The sequence below is a fragment of the Nipponia nippon genome, unplaced genomic scaffold (assembly GCF_047370975.1).
Source record: "Nipponia nippon isolate SJK-2023a ecotype South Korea unplaced genomic scaffold, ASM4737097v1 scaffold_3, whole genome shotgun sequence".
NCBI classification, from domain to species: domain Eukaryota; kingdom Metazoa; phylum Chordata; class Aves; order Pelecaniformes; family Threskiornithidae; genus Nipponia; species Nipponia nippon.
The window spans coordinates 102,748,089-102,763,096 of record NW_028262347.1 but is presented as its reverse complement, the minus strand read 5'-3'; the positions used below and the strand labels follow the sequence as shown (position 1 = coordinate 102,763,096).

General features: G+C 36.4%; 1 protein-coding gene across 3 annotated transcripts in view; it reads left to right on the top strand.

Annotated features, from left to right (window-relative positions):
• Positions 1-15,008, top strand: part of ADK (adenosine kinase) — a 302,767-nt gene that overhangs the window by 34,180 nt on the left and 253,579 nt on the right. For all 3 annotated transcript variants that reach the window (XM_087766906.1, XM_087766907.1, XM_087766908.1), the window contains one exon: positions 2,713-2,766. In XM_087766906.1, coding sequence (XP_087623032.1) covers positions 2,713-2,766 — 54 coding nt within the window. The remainder of the gene's footprint in view (positions 1-2,712; positions 2,767-15,008) is intronic.

Sequence of the window (15,008 nt, the reverse complement as noted above, 5' to 3'; positions counted from 1 at the left end):
TTTTGCATTTAGTATCCTTGGCTCCTAAAATGTTTTTTAGAGAAATTCTCCCAAATCTAACCATCATCAGTTAGGAAAAGGCAACTGGTGCTTATCAATCTTGCCTACAAAACACATATTGGGAAATATTATGTAAGCTGTTCACTGTGCTAATTGCACATTTAAATTTATTAAATACTTCAGCAGCTGTGTGTGAAATGTAATATGCATCCTGTCTTAATGCATAAAGTACTAATAAAAGTTTGAACTCTACAGGCATGTCCCTTTGTAGGAAATTTTCTTTGACAAGTTGCTATCAAAGCAACTTTAGGGGTCAAGGAAGAATACATGAAAAATGCCATTTTCACGGTGAAAGAAGGGGGTGGTGGTGAAAAATGTAGGTAAGCTAAGGTTCATCAAAGGAACCATTCTGCAAACCTCAGGGGTAGCAACTGTGTCCCTCCTGCACCCCTCTGTGGTATGTCAGTAACATACCCGAGGCAAAAAGTGCACATCTGTTAAACAGCATTTCCATTATGTTACAGGGTTTCTGTTGTAGTTGACTTACTAGTCTAAGTAGTGAACAGTTTTGTTTAGGTTTCTTTGTCTAAATAACTGGGGGGGTTAAATTGTGGTGGGTTTGTTTGTTTGTTTTTAAAGTGAAGGAGCAAGGAATCTGGAAGCTTTAAAAAGCTCAAGTATAGGTATTATTTCTATATCCTCAGCAGATAAAATTGTATTCAGTTCCAGCTGAAGTAGTCTGATTTCTGGTCAGAGGCAAAGCATGCAGTGTTATTTTTAGTGAAGAATGGTTGTGACTTTATGTGGGTGTATTTTTTGTAATGGGCAAAATTATCTCCATTTACAAAATGGATTGCATATTAGCCAAGGGTATATCTGTCTATGGCAGGCAAATCCTTTCAACAAGTGACCTGATTTCATTTTAAGTAAGATTGCAAGTTGCATAAGAAGAGTTATTTTCCTTTGACTTCCGAAAGATGTTCCTTTTAGAATTTCCTGGTAGCTCTTTGCTTTTTCTCTGATATGTAAGTATTTGCTATCAATAAAAAGCTTATTAAGACATGACAAATAGAGATATCAGGGAGGTGTAGCAGCATTATGGAGAGACGGTATTGGGCTAGACCCTTCGTCATTAAGAAAAAAGAGCCTGATACTGTTCACTACAGAAAACACAGATTTGGAAGTAAATGTAAGATCACAACAGTTAAAATTTGTGGCTTAAAGACTGATAGGATGGTAAACTATAAAGAAGACTCGGCAATTAAACGAAGTGACCTGAATCTGTTATTGAACAGTGTGTTACAGTATAGTCTGCTTGCTGTAAGAGTCAGATGCAAACCCTGCATTTGGAAGGAGAATGTGGATGGACCCCACTGTATCTTGATTAGAAGTGACTCCATGAAGGATTTAGCAGCAAAGTGGATAAACGGGTGCAAGTCAGTGTGATACTATGGCAAATAACCTAAGGCAGTCTCTGCATATGTAAAGAAGAAAAATGGGTCAGTTGGTGTCTTGTATGTTTGAATGCAGCACTAGTGAGTGTGAGAATGTGTCTGGGGTTGATGCTTGCATTTTAAATGGATGCTGAAAAAAACAAGTTTCAGAGAGTATCATCAGAAAATGCTGCAAGGAACGGAGAACATATATTTTATCTGTTTATTTGACACAAAAATAAATTTGCAGGATAGCTTGATTGTAGTTGGTTGGTGACCAGAATCATTCCTCAGGAGAGGTAATTTATGGTTCAGCAGTTGACTGGAGCAGAGAAGAAAAACAGAGGGCAAAGGGACAGTGGGAACCTTCTGCAGCGTGAGCAGTTAGCTGTTTGCGGAATTATCAAATGGACACCTGACTTTTAGCTGCTTACATTGTGTATGACTGTACTGCAAACCAATGAACCAAAAAAAGAAATCACAACCAAAAAACCAAACCACACAGAAAACCATAGCATGAGATTTGTGGAGTATTTTGAGATGGCAAAAGATTTTGCTCTGAGGCACAACAAAAGTGAGGTCACTTCTTAAAGGTTTTTCCAGTGTAAGTGACAGTGCAGCCTGCAGCATGACTAGTAGCAGCCTGTGCTGGGGAGACTGGGTTCCTTTTTCCCCTCTGATTCAGACAGTGTAGGCAACCCATTCTGTTAAATTACCTATTAGGTTGAGCTAGCAAAGAAAATGTCTTTCTCAAGCTCTCACTTTCATCAGAGGTTGCCTGTATGGTCTGCAGCAATTTTCCTAAATAGCCTGTTGTTAAAGTATATTTTTTCTATAGAATGTTTTTGGTGTTGATTATAATAGTTTTATTTGGTACAGGGCGAAACAGTACAGCCAGTTTTAGTATTCACAGTGTCTGTATTTCTCACTGCCGTGTTTTGTCAGATCCAAATTATAAGATCAATGTACAGTTTGTGGTATGAAGTGCAATGATTTTGGATATATAGCAAGCCAAAGTATCTGATATAATGTGAAGCTGTGGTATAAAGCAAAATTTTTGTGTGATGTTAAGTTTACTTTAATAAACATGTAATAAATTTTTTAGAAAACTTTGCTGCTGTCTTTGTAATACCTGACGTACCAGAATCAACAAATACTACATAGTTTAATAATTTGCCAGTTTGAAACTAAAAAAACCTACATTTTATGGCTATATTCTCAAAGGAATAACTGCTTTGTGTTTTGTGTTTTTGTTTTTGTTTTTTTTTTTTTTTTCAAGGTATGGGCTGAAGCCAAACGACCAAATTTTGGCAGAGGAGAAGCACAAAGAACTGTAAGCTCTTTTATGGTGATATACGTGCATGTTATATGTATTTACTTTTCTGTGTACATACATATCTTACTATTAAATTCCTGAAGCAAAAATTTTGTGTTTTCATAAATAGCTTCAGTATTGCCTACTGTAAATTACACAACTTGCCTGAAAACTAATTGTTTCAAAAAAAGATTTAAAAAAGTATTTACATTAATTTGTTTTAAAAATTCTTTTCTTAACTGCAGTTGGTATACATGCAATTTAAATGTCTCAGTGTTCATCCTAGTTGATGTTTTATGTATGACACCAACAGCTACTGCCTCTCTGCAGTATGTCTGTGTGTAAGTGAAATGTTTGTTTGTATCTGGCAGAAATGAAAAGGAAGATTTTTTTTTTTTTTTTCCACCTCAGCTTCAGTGTTGACCCATTATTTTAATTTGCCTACTTGTGTGATATCATGGCCATTCCCACCTTTGCAAATTCTCATCAACACAGTTGGGCTGTGGTGTGGAACGTAGCTAAGAGTCACTAGTGCCCTGTCAGTTATATTGAAATTTTGCCTGTTTTGGCTAATCTGATTTGTAGCCTAAAACCTCTTGTTCCTGGGGAAAAAATATGATCCACTGTTGAATGGATCATTCTTTGCCTTGCAGGAGAAGTAGCCATAGGAAGCTTAATCAAACATTGCAATAACAGCATCTTCAATTATTTTGCTCCTTCATTAAAGATGTACCCAAACCAAAGAAGCTTGAAGTTCACATTTATTCTAGTTTTAGATAGTCTTCCATGTTCAGGCAAAATAACCTTTATTTTTTATTTTGGTATACTATGTACTAAAATACAAAAGCTCTACATTTGAGTTGAAAGCAAATACTGGGTACTGTGCATAAGCATGTGTGTATACATTTGGAAAATGCAAAGTAAAAAGGTAGGTATTGTCTGCATATTATCTAGACATGGGGGCGGGGGTTTCTGAGTTTGTATGCCTGGTTTTGAAGCTTTCGATTTTACTTTTTTTTTTTTCTCCTGAATTATGGTAGCTTTTAAAACAGATACTGAGGTTCTCAAGTTACTAACTTTTGAACTGTTTTTCAGTTTCAAAATACATATTTTGAAAGTGGAGGGGACTTACCAGAGCTTGGTATGCTTTCTGTGATGACTGATTAGTTCCATCAAGAGTTACTATATTAAATGGGAGAAAAGTACTCACTAAATAAAAGATGGCAATATTGGAATATTCCTGCTCACTTGTATGTGTAAGCATGAAGGTTACATAAAAGCAATACTATAATACTTTTTATTTCAGAATTTAGGTTAAAAATTCTCTTATTCTTAAAGCTCTTCATTATGTCTCTTTTATTACTGTTGTTTTTAATTCCTGCACGTTAATACCACTGGCTGAAAAGCTATACTCGGTGCATGAACTTCAGTTTTCTTCTTGCCTCATTCACTCACTGTTCTCCATGAGCTGCCTGAAAAACGTTCTATATGAATGTCCTCTTTGCCATCCCTCAAATCTGTATGATGTAACTGCTTTTTTTTTTTTTTCTAAGATAGTTGGTATGAAAGACTGTAGAAAATGCTTCACTTGTCAGCCCTTACATAATTTTATTCGGTGTCATCTCCATGATGACTAGTGGAATATCTATATAGAAGTTGTATTTCCAAATAAGATACAGATTTTTAGGATTACTTTCACATTTCTTCCTTTCAGGATAGAGATAGTGGGGAATTTGGTCCCTTCTGTGTGCACCTGCATGCTTAGATATGAAAAAAAGGTGTTTTTTCTGTTTTAAACTTCTAGCTCTTGCACATACTTGTCTGTTTCTATTATTACACTAGCATTATTTTGCATTATTTCATAGTACCCCAAAAGACTTAAGCAGTTTATCCATGTGAGAGGAGGTAACTGTTTCAGATGAATTAATATCTATAGCTGTTAGGTTTTTCCATGTTAAAAGGTTGGATATTTCTCAATAAGGTCATAGATTTCAAACAGTAGAAATGTATTCTTGTAATGAAGACTTAATTCTTTTAAAAAAGAATTATTTGCTAAAAGCTTTAGTGATTGAATTACTAGCCAAATAAAATTTCTGTGTTCTTTCAGAGGATGGAAAAAGACATTTAACTTACACTTGTACATCATGGTAATGTACCTGTGACATTAAAACTGCTTGAGCTCCAGGCAAAGACAGGCAACAGCAGTTTTCTTTGATCGGTAGATAAGATTGGCTTTATGTAAAGCACACTCTCTAATGACAGAGTACTTGTGGACAGGATAAGTATGATTAACCCATTAAAAGTGTTAGACCATTTTAAAAGGTATAAGCTAGAAGTATTAAAAGTACTAGCATGTTGAAGGGTTAAACACAAGTTAAATGACATACAGGTCTCTATTTTGGACAGTACAAGTCGTACTGTGTACACAAGCTTTATTTGCACAATAGATATTGATTAAACTGAACCTTTTGATGTCAAGTTTTTCATTTGAAGTAGTTTCAATGTACTAAAATGCTGTTTGAGCTTTTTATTTTAATTATGTTGCATATTACTTAATTGTGTATTGGTTACTGATAGGTTTATAGCATACTCGCTTCTTAAATGGAGTGTTGAGCTCCTTTAAATAAAGAAAACTCAGTAAAACTAAAGTTTTTACATGCATCAGCTGCAACAGAAACCTGTCTTTGGTTTTTCATTGTTATCACTACAGTAGCTCCCGAGATGATTTATATACTGTTGGTTACAATGAAAGAGTTTGAACATGCTTTTGCCATTGACCTTGGCATATTGAATGTCACTGGATACTTGACCGGGGAAAAACTCTCATAGGTCAGTGTCACGTTGTTTCAGGACAGACCTTTGGAACTTTTCTAATATGCTGTGTGCTCTTCTTCTTGAACCATGTTAACTGTATGGTACGGAACAGATTAAACAGTGTTGAACCTCAGAGCACTTTCAGTCCTTCAAGCTAAATTCTCTGATTTAAATTACAGATGAGTTGTTAGATACTTAACTATCATTTTCTGATATTTAGATAGGCTTTCATATTTAAAAGAAATGCCAATTGTAGGGAATGGTGCAAGACAACTTACCACTAGAGTAATTGTCACTGATTTGATTATAAACTTATTCTTAGTCTCAGTGCCCTTATAACTAAGGTGTTCTCCTGAACCTGTCCTTATGTTTTTAAGTCAAATACAAACAAAGTTAGACTCTGTATTCTTGTTCAGTGCCGAAATCCCCCTGCTTAAAATACTTTCTCTTCCAGCCTTTGAAATGTCTGCAGCTTTTATATTGACTTACCTAGTAAAGAAGACTTCTTTTAGCATTCTTCATCTAATAGTACCATGATGATTTTTCTGACTCTCAGATGTCCTTCAGTTTCTTAGAGATCACTTCTATGTAGCTGTTCTTCATAAACTATAAATTTTATTCAGTAATGAGTGCCTTATCTCCAAAAGTAATTGGGCCAGTTACACCCTGACTTGGCTTGATCCTGTTGTCCTTGAATCTTAGTTATCTAGAGAGATAAGTACAGCCACTAAGAGAGACTGGAGTTGGTTTACAGGCATGGCATCGTGCTTAACTTCTATTTTAAGAGCTAAGGTATGAAAGATCACCTTTTTTTTTTTTCTTTTTTTTTGTGCTTCCAATTCGCTTGGACTGTAGCAGCCTTTTAAAATTGTGTCTTTTCATTAGTATATACTTTCTGGTCTTAAAGGAGTTTGTTAGCACTGAAGTTCTAAGTTGATGCATGAATACATTCTTTCCAGAATTCAGCTGCAAATATCTGCCCCCCTGCCCCAATCAACTCCTGAATGCACACAGGGTGGAGGTCACTGTCCTGCAGCTCAGCCAGGGAGTGGAATGCATGGAGGCTCCTTAGTCTGCTTCCATGTAAAATTAGCAGATTAGTTCAAACCATCTTAACTGATGATCAAGCCAAGCATGCCAATGTTGCAGTGAATCAAATGAGCAATCATATTTGTTTCCACTGGCAGGTTTGTTATTTTGCAGTGAGAATAACAAAGATGAGGGAAGAGTAGTATCTTCAGTTTGCACAGGTGTTTTACAAGGTAAGCAAGTTGTGGTGGAAGAGATGTCCTGGAGATGTTTCCCACCTCCCCCAACCCAACTAATCCCCGGTAACTTTGAGGAGAGGAAAAAAAGAATTCCATCCTGCAAGACTGCTGGAGAAACTTGGATGTAATAATGTTGGTGAGGCCTTAATTTGCATGTTTTTTCCCCTTCTGAGAACAATAAATAAATATAAACTCAGAGTGAAATAGAAATACTTCTCCTCATCATTTCTATAGTCCTTTTAGAAGAGTTGCTCCTATTTTTAATTTTCAGAATTGGACTGAATGACTGTAACTGAAGGTCATATTAACCACGTATAGACTTGTGTATCTATAGACTGGCATGCATGTGTTGTTGCCTAGGCTGATATTTTTTTTTACTAGGTTCCACATCAAAAGTTTTTGAGGAGAATGAATTTAAGCTAGCTGCAGCAAGCGATGGAGTGTGATCTAAGTTGTCTTGATATTAGAAACACTTAATTTGTTTACCCAATGCCCAATACAGAGTCCATTTTCACTGTGTAGAGTAGTGTTGGCAGAGGTGTTGGGGTTTTTTAGTAATATTCTCTTTTTACTAAAACATTGGCTGTATCAAAATCTTGGTAGCTTGACTAGCTTCTATGAATAGGTGACTAAATTATATTCATTGTGAGTCTTAAAAGCATTGTTTGGAGTTTAGTGGTACCACTGAGTCTGTAAGCAATGCTTCAGGACACTTGTTTTAATACAGCTTTGACTGCTGGTTGTACAATTTCATAAACTGTTTTGTTTAAGCAGTTTTGGCCATGATGGAACACTCCATTTTTTTGGAAGTTAGTTGAAGGAACAAGTAGGAAATGTGGCAGCTATTTTCTGCCCCACAGCCACCTCTGCTTTCATAATGTATCTTTTTACAGAGTTAAAGGCCATAAAGTGAGAAAGAAGATAAAAATATAAGCTTCCTTTCTCTTCAGTCAGCAGTTTGATGTGTTGCAGTCAGAAGGGAGGGTAGATATGTTGCTCTGCTTCAAGTTTGCCAAGAGGAATTTATTTGGGTATTTCATTCTTAGCTGCATACTTGCTATACAAATACTTTTTCATAGTGAAACTGAACAAGGGGGAGGAGAGAGAGAGACTCTTAAGCTTGAGAATAGCTATTTGAGTGACTGATACAGTTTTCATTTATCTGTAACATCTGGAGTTTTTTATGTGTGTTCTGGTTTTGCTTAGCCAAGATGTATATATACAAGTGAGTATTGGAAGGGTGAATCTTGGAGACATAGGAGGGCTGTTTGGGGATTACAGAGGGCCTGTGTGATGCTTGGAAAGAGTAGAGTAATGTAAAGTAGGGGGTTTAGAAGTAGTCTGGGTAGGTTAGAAAGCTAGAGGATGTGAAGGGGATTTGAACCTGTTCATGGGAATGTTGTAGTGGAGTTTCCCTGTATTTGGGGGGGTTACCATGTGTAAATCACTATCATAACACTTAAGTACAAAAGCTAAGGGGCTGGACCCCAAACCCTTTTACCATGCAAACATGCCTCATTGATGGTTCAACATGCAGTGAGAGAGGCATAAATGCTGGTGACATAAAGGGGTGCAACTGTCTGTCTAATGCTGGTTGGAGAAACCCAGCTGCAGTATTTTGTGCCACTAGAGGGTGCAGCTTATCTTCAATAACATTTTCAAAAATCCTTCTGTATACGTTGCTTTTAGGATTCCGTGTCCTGTTGGTGTGCAGTCTCTCTAAAATACCTTTGGTTTTTATTCACCTTGTTCCCCCCAAAACCTAAAAAAGAGGGTAGAAAACTGTTTTGAGGGGAAGAGATACTAAAATATCAGAAATACTAAGCTTTAAATCTTTTGTCGGCCTACTCAACATATGCCGACAACATAGATGATTTGTATGGTTGGAGTAATGCATGAACCTGCCACAGATGCCTGTCAAAGCTGTTGACTTACTTTATATCTCACTTGTAATTACATTTGAGTGGATTAGTATATAAAATGAAATGTGATTTGCCAATGAAGTAATGTGGAAAACTGTTATGGCAATAACAAGGTGCCCAGCTCTGTGAAAAAGCTTACCAACTCTCATCTTTACACAACTTTATTTTAGATTTCCTCCTCATTTTTTTTAGATCAAGCTATCATACTGACCTGTTTCCTGGTGTAGAGGTTTGTATGAAAACGTCAATAAAAACATCTGCTGTGGAACTGATATTCATTTTTACAACATCTAATAGTTTTAGAATTGCTACAAATTGAAACTCCTAAACTACTGTTTTTAATGAATAAATAGTAATTTAGAATGATCAGTCTCTTAAGTTGCCACCTTTTCCCAAAGCAAATATAACCTCTCTTGTATGTTGACACTGATTGCTCTATGATGTGTAATCAAGCACCTCTTTAAGTAAACTTTCATTAAATGCTTGGGAATTCTGTGGAGTAAGAATCTGGATGATGTGCTGTAGATATTAGAAAAACATGTAAATGTAATGAAAGAGATTGATGATTGGGAAGAACTCTCTGATGATGTGGAATGCATTTTGTTAATCCTGTTCTTTGGGTTGTTGGCTCCCTCTGTAGAAATTACATTAAATTGCAGTTTGATTTCTCTAGAATTGTTTTATCACTTCTGTGATATGTATAAAGGCTTGACTAACATGTAGAAAAAGAATGATTTATGGTTAGCTACAAAACTTCTATTACAGATTCTTCCCTCTGTTTTTCCCTTCAGTTCTCTGCCTGCCTGCCCCCCACCCAATTCTTTTGAATGCGGCACCAATGCAAATTAGTGTTACACAAATAATCTCGTTAATTCTTGGTAACAGACAATCCTGCATAAAATTTGCAAAAAATAAGAATCTAAATTATAGCAGAAATGCTTTTGCTTCCTTTGATGGAGGCAGTCTTTACATCTGCTTAAATTTAAAATGAAAAGTTGCAGGTTTTAATTATATTGTATAATTTCATTTTGCATCCTGCAATTGATAATACGAAATAAGTAATCTGCGGGTTACTTATAGAGGATGGTGAACATATTGAATCAATATTTTAAAATTGTGCTCCTGTATCAATGCAGCATTGTAATTAAGCCTTCTGCCTCTGTTTACGTTATTTTGTGTATATAGTATATTAAAGCAAAACTTAGCTACGTAGCTTTATAGGCTCTGTTAGAATATTCTTTAATTTCCAAGAGCTACTGAACAGTAGTGTTGATTCATTCTTATGACACAGTGGTTATTTGATATAAAATAGATGAAAACTCCTGATAATATCCATGGTTGGCAGATAAGAACAGGGCTTATTTTCCTCTGGGGAACTTGGTTTTATAGCCTGAGCTGCTTATCTGAGACTGTAGTGTGATACAACACTTCCATGGTAGTGGGGAGGAGGAGAGCTGGAGGGGAAAGAAGGATGGATGTGAAAGCCAATGGAGAATCCAAAATATTTTTTGTGTGTGTCATATGAGAAGCCAAAACTGAGAGGTCTAAAAACAACTGCTAGAGGATTGAAACTTAATTTGCTTAAATCAAGTTATGGAAGTTGCTAGTGTCAGGTTTATTGTCCCTTTGTAGTCTTGCTCTTATGTGACTTAATCTCATATACAGATTTTTCTTCTCTTGCCTTCAAGAAATGTTTTTCAAGTACCTGTGTCATCTACTTTGATTATCACTACCCTATTGTAAGTGGTACAGCAGAGATATCAAAAGATTCTCCAAGGGAAAGATGTTTTGGAATATTGCAAACTGTAATTCCAGCTCAAATTTGAGAGCTTTCAGGAGCTCTCACAGTACTGGTTATTGAGTTAAATTGATCTTTCATAACCATTTCTTGCACTCTGAAAATTTATGCAGGAATAGATGGATTGACATCAACCTGCCTGGCTCTTCTAAGTAGCGAGCTAATGAGATGAGTTACTCTATTGCTCTTTCTGATAGTTGTTACTGTTGCTTAGTATGTGCTGTACATACTTTGTTTAAAGCAAGGAAATACATTTTTGCTTTTGCTGCCCATTCCTGAAATCACCCTCAAGCACAGACTGAGCAGGTAGCCCACAGCACTAAATTGAATGCCTGGACTTAGAAGGTTCAAGTTTTTCTGAACTCCTGTAAAGAGTTTCAGCTTGCCACTCACCGAGTGTTCATAGCAAAGGCTTCACAAACAGCACAAAATAGTTGCACCCTCTTGTGCCCCTGAGCTTCATGTTTCAATAAATGCAGTTTGGGCAGTCAGTGAGGCGTGGTTGTCCAGAAGAAGGAACCTTTTCCCTCGCCACTTCTCTTGACACTTTTTACAACAAACTCAAAAATGGTGTGAAAAATGGTGTTAACTGTGTTTTGCCTTGACTCCAGGTATGCACAAAGTGCGATGCCAATACGGTAGTGACGTGACTGTGTGCAACCACTGACATATTTGAAGACTGAGCTTTGAATATGCAGACTAATTTTTCCGTAGTGCTGCATATTTCTGTCACTGTATTGATTTCTTTCAGATAGAGAATGGGGTGCATACTTACAATAAGATGCAATCTTAAGCTGCAGAGCATGCAAAATCTACTGGGATGACTATTTCTTAGTTAAGGTAGCTGGAAGGTTTCTGTGTCTTTGTTGCACAGAAGTACACAATTTAGAATTGGACAAAATCTGTCTTTAGAGTGTTACTTTTTGCGTTATGCAATGTAGCACTAAACTTGAGATTTTTCTAAAATTTAGAAATGACTGATCATTTTACTGCCTTGGAAGATATACTGTCTGTCTTAGTCTCTCTTAGAAAGAATGTAAATAAAGGTATTGCTGTAGGATGGTTTTGAGCTGTCAGTAATTAATTTATACAGCTCTCGCAGTCTGTCTTGCAGCTGAAGTATTCTGAGAGATAGAATGAGAGTTTAACTTAACATGGGATTTTTATACCATTCTTTTACTGTACTTCTTTACATGTTGTATTTTGCTCAGTGTCCTCTGGAGGCAGCACTAGATGCAGCACAAAAATTAATACCTGCCTGAGCATTTTAAGAAATTACATTAATTTTATTAATTTCATAAATGTAGTGTGTGTGGAGCAGAATCTTCAGACAGTCTTCTCTTGGCAGATCCTTTTTAAATTGTGTTTTTGTTCAGATTTTAATGAAATACACGGCAAAGCTGTTGAAATTGTGGCAATGTTTGAAAGCCCCAGAAAAGGGATATGTGGTCAGTACTGGTTTTGCCACGAGATGGTGCTTTATGTAGTAACTAGCTTTATGGCAATTAATTGAAGACTACAGTAAAATGTCTAAAGCTTTTAACAACTTTAAAGTACTTGGCAGTGCACTGCTGTCTTTTTGTTTAAATACTTATAACCTTAAGATGAGGAGGCTTACTACTTTCATAGAGACTATATAAAAACAATGAAAATAAGAAATGTATGTTTTGTTGCACGTCACGTGCATGCGCAGTTTGAGCTTGAGATAAGATGCACGTGAGTACAGCAAGCAAATTGTGTGGGTTGGTTTTTTTGTAACGCAGACCACAAATATATTTGGTATTCAGATTACTATGTTAATACATGATGTTATAATAGGCAAAATAATACTCAGAATAATAGTTTAATTATCTCTTCTCTAAACTCAGTTTTGTTTTGTGGTTTTTCTCTTGTTTTGTTACTGGTGTGATGTCGTTGAGGTGATGTGCCTTAAAATCATTTACACATTGCTGGTATGATTATCTAAAAGCTGGCCAATGCAAAAGAAAGTAAAGATATTCATAATTTAGTTTATACTCATTTTTTGAATAGTCCTAAGAGTAGATGGAGAATTTAAGCTTTCAGTATTTTTGCATTTTAATGAAAAAATCTGCTGTAACAGAAGATATGCCATTACTGAATTTTAAAATGAAGACATCTTTCATTTGATTTTTTTGAATAGCTTCAAGCTTTTGTGAACTCTTAGAATTTTAAAAATAGAACTTGTTGCTTGATGGCACCTGTGTGTGCATGTTCTGTTTAAATGCATAATTTAATTTGTTTCTTCATAATTCTGTAAGAGACATAGCAGGATATAATGCCACTGTTTGTCCTAAATAGTCAGGTAATGAGCTGTATTGTGGTGTAGTCCTGTTGTTCTCAGACATTTGTGTGCTTTTCAGTGAATAACATGGTATGTATTTTTCCCATGCTGGGACTTAAGTTTTCTCATTTAAAATCTCTTTCAGTGAGACTGTTTAGAACTGAATTGCCAGAGAAATTCAACTGATATCCTGCTTGTTACACTACTGTAAAAAAGGCATGATCACATCAGATATTCCTTTTCCAAAGCTGCGAATGTGACATCACTCTCTTCACTAATTTAGCTTTAAAAGTATCCTCCTTTACAGATGTGAGCACCCCAAATAAAAAATGTAATAAGCTGTATATTTATCAGCAACTGAAAGAATAGATAAGTCTCCGTTGTCCATTCAGTCTTTTCTGGGTTAAGCTTAACCCCGAGAGTACCAATTAGTGCTCAGTATAGTGGATTCTGCTATTTTAAAGGAGGTGATCATCTATCAGAGCAGATTAAATGGTTTGTGTGAAAATAATTTAGTAGCTGTCCATTAATTGCCTTTCCTTTCATAGAACTTTAGAAAGAGACCTCAAGAGATCGTTTAGTTTCATTCCCCTAATCCAGCTAGAGATGCATCTTTGTCATTCCTGGCAGATATTTGTCTAGCCTCCTCTAAAGGTCTTTAGAAATAGTAAGATGTCATGTGGAGACAGTGCAATCTTACTACATAATCTGTATTGGTGTACCACTTCATTCCAACTGAAAAGTTCCCCCTCCCCACACTAAATCTTGGTTTTAATCCATTCTGAATACAGTTCAGTTCTATTAGCTGTCCTATTCTCCACTGACACAGAGAACAGGTTATTCCCTTCCTATTGTTTTTCTTTTTATGTTCAAGTCTGTCCTTTCCTCCTCATCTATAGACTGGAGAATGCAGGATACGTCTCTTCCTGCAGCTCATATGATCTCAACTTCTTTCCAATTTCACTGCTTTCCTCTGGCCTCCCTCCAGTTGTTTTAGGCACTTCATGAAGTGTGTTGCCAAAAATGGGGTGCAATCTTCCAGCTGTGGCTTTGCCATATGTAGTGTGGAATTCCTAAGGCATCAAGTTAAAACACATTAAATTCAAAGCTGACAGAGTGCAGTATTCTGAGGAGCAGTATTGGAATCGTAAATATTTATCTTTAAATTTAAATTTTCTTGCACTTTGGAGATGCTGGTTGGTATGCCTCAGAACTAAAAATTAGTTTGTTATTAACATTCAGATTAGTTAAGAAACAAGACTAATTAAAAAAGCTTAAAATTTACAGCATCTATTACTTCATATGTTTAGGATTTAGTTTAAGTTCAAGAGTAACTGTACTACTAATTAACCCCTATTCAAACATGATTGACTTTTTTTTTTCCTCCCCCTTTTTTTTTTCCCCCGGCCCCCAAGTGAATGAATTCAGGAAGAGAAAGCAGATACTTTAAACAATTCAGATAATTGACTCTCAGAAGTCCTCTGGATACACTACATAAACCAACAACAGAACAATGTTGCGTGTTTAATTCCCGGAAGTGTTTCTTTGTGACTCACATTTCTAATGCGGCTGCAGAGAATTGAGAATGGCTGGCTTGGAACGGCTGCTAGTTTGTGGTGCTGTTGAGAGTGGATGGTTCTTTGCCTCCTGGTAAACAGGAGACGATGAGTTGAAGGCAGTTTGTCATCGTTTTCAAATTGGAGTGATCAAAGGTGTATATAATTTATTTATGAAGAACAGTTCTTTGTACTTCCGAGGCAGGTTTTATGGATGAGCCTTGCTGTTGCGAAAAATCATGGTACAAAATTTGGCAGTTCTGTTTCGTTACAGAAGTTTCCCTTTGCATCAAATCTGCTGTAAGAGCGTGAAGTGGCAGAGGGCTTGCAGGATGAAATGCAGAACTAATGCCTGTCAGCCAACTAAAGAGTGGAGAAAGAACAGTGAAGAGGGAGTTGGATAGATTACAGAATGCATGGGAGAGGGATGGGAAAAAATGGTTCTAAACTGGGGAGCCAGAACAGTGCAGCATTGGCAGGAGAATGTGCATATATATCTGCTAAGGTAAGGTTCTGTGCACCTATGCACCCCTATACGCAAAAGCTAGAGCAGGCAGAGTAGCCTGTTGTGTGAGGAAAATATTGAGACTTAAGCCATTT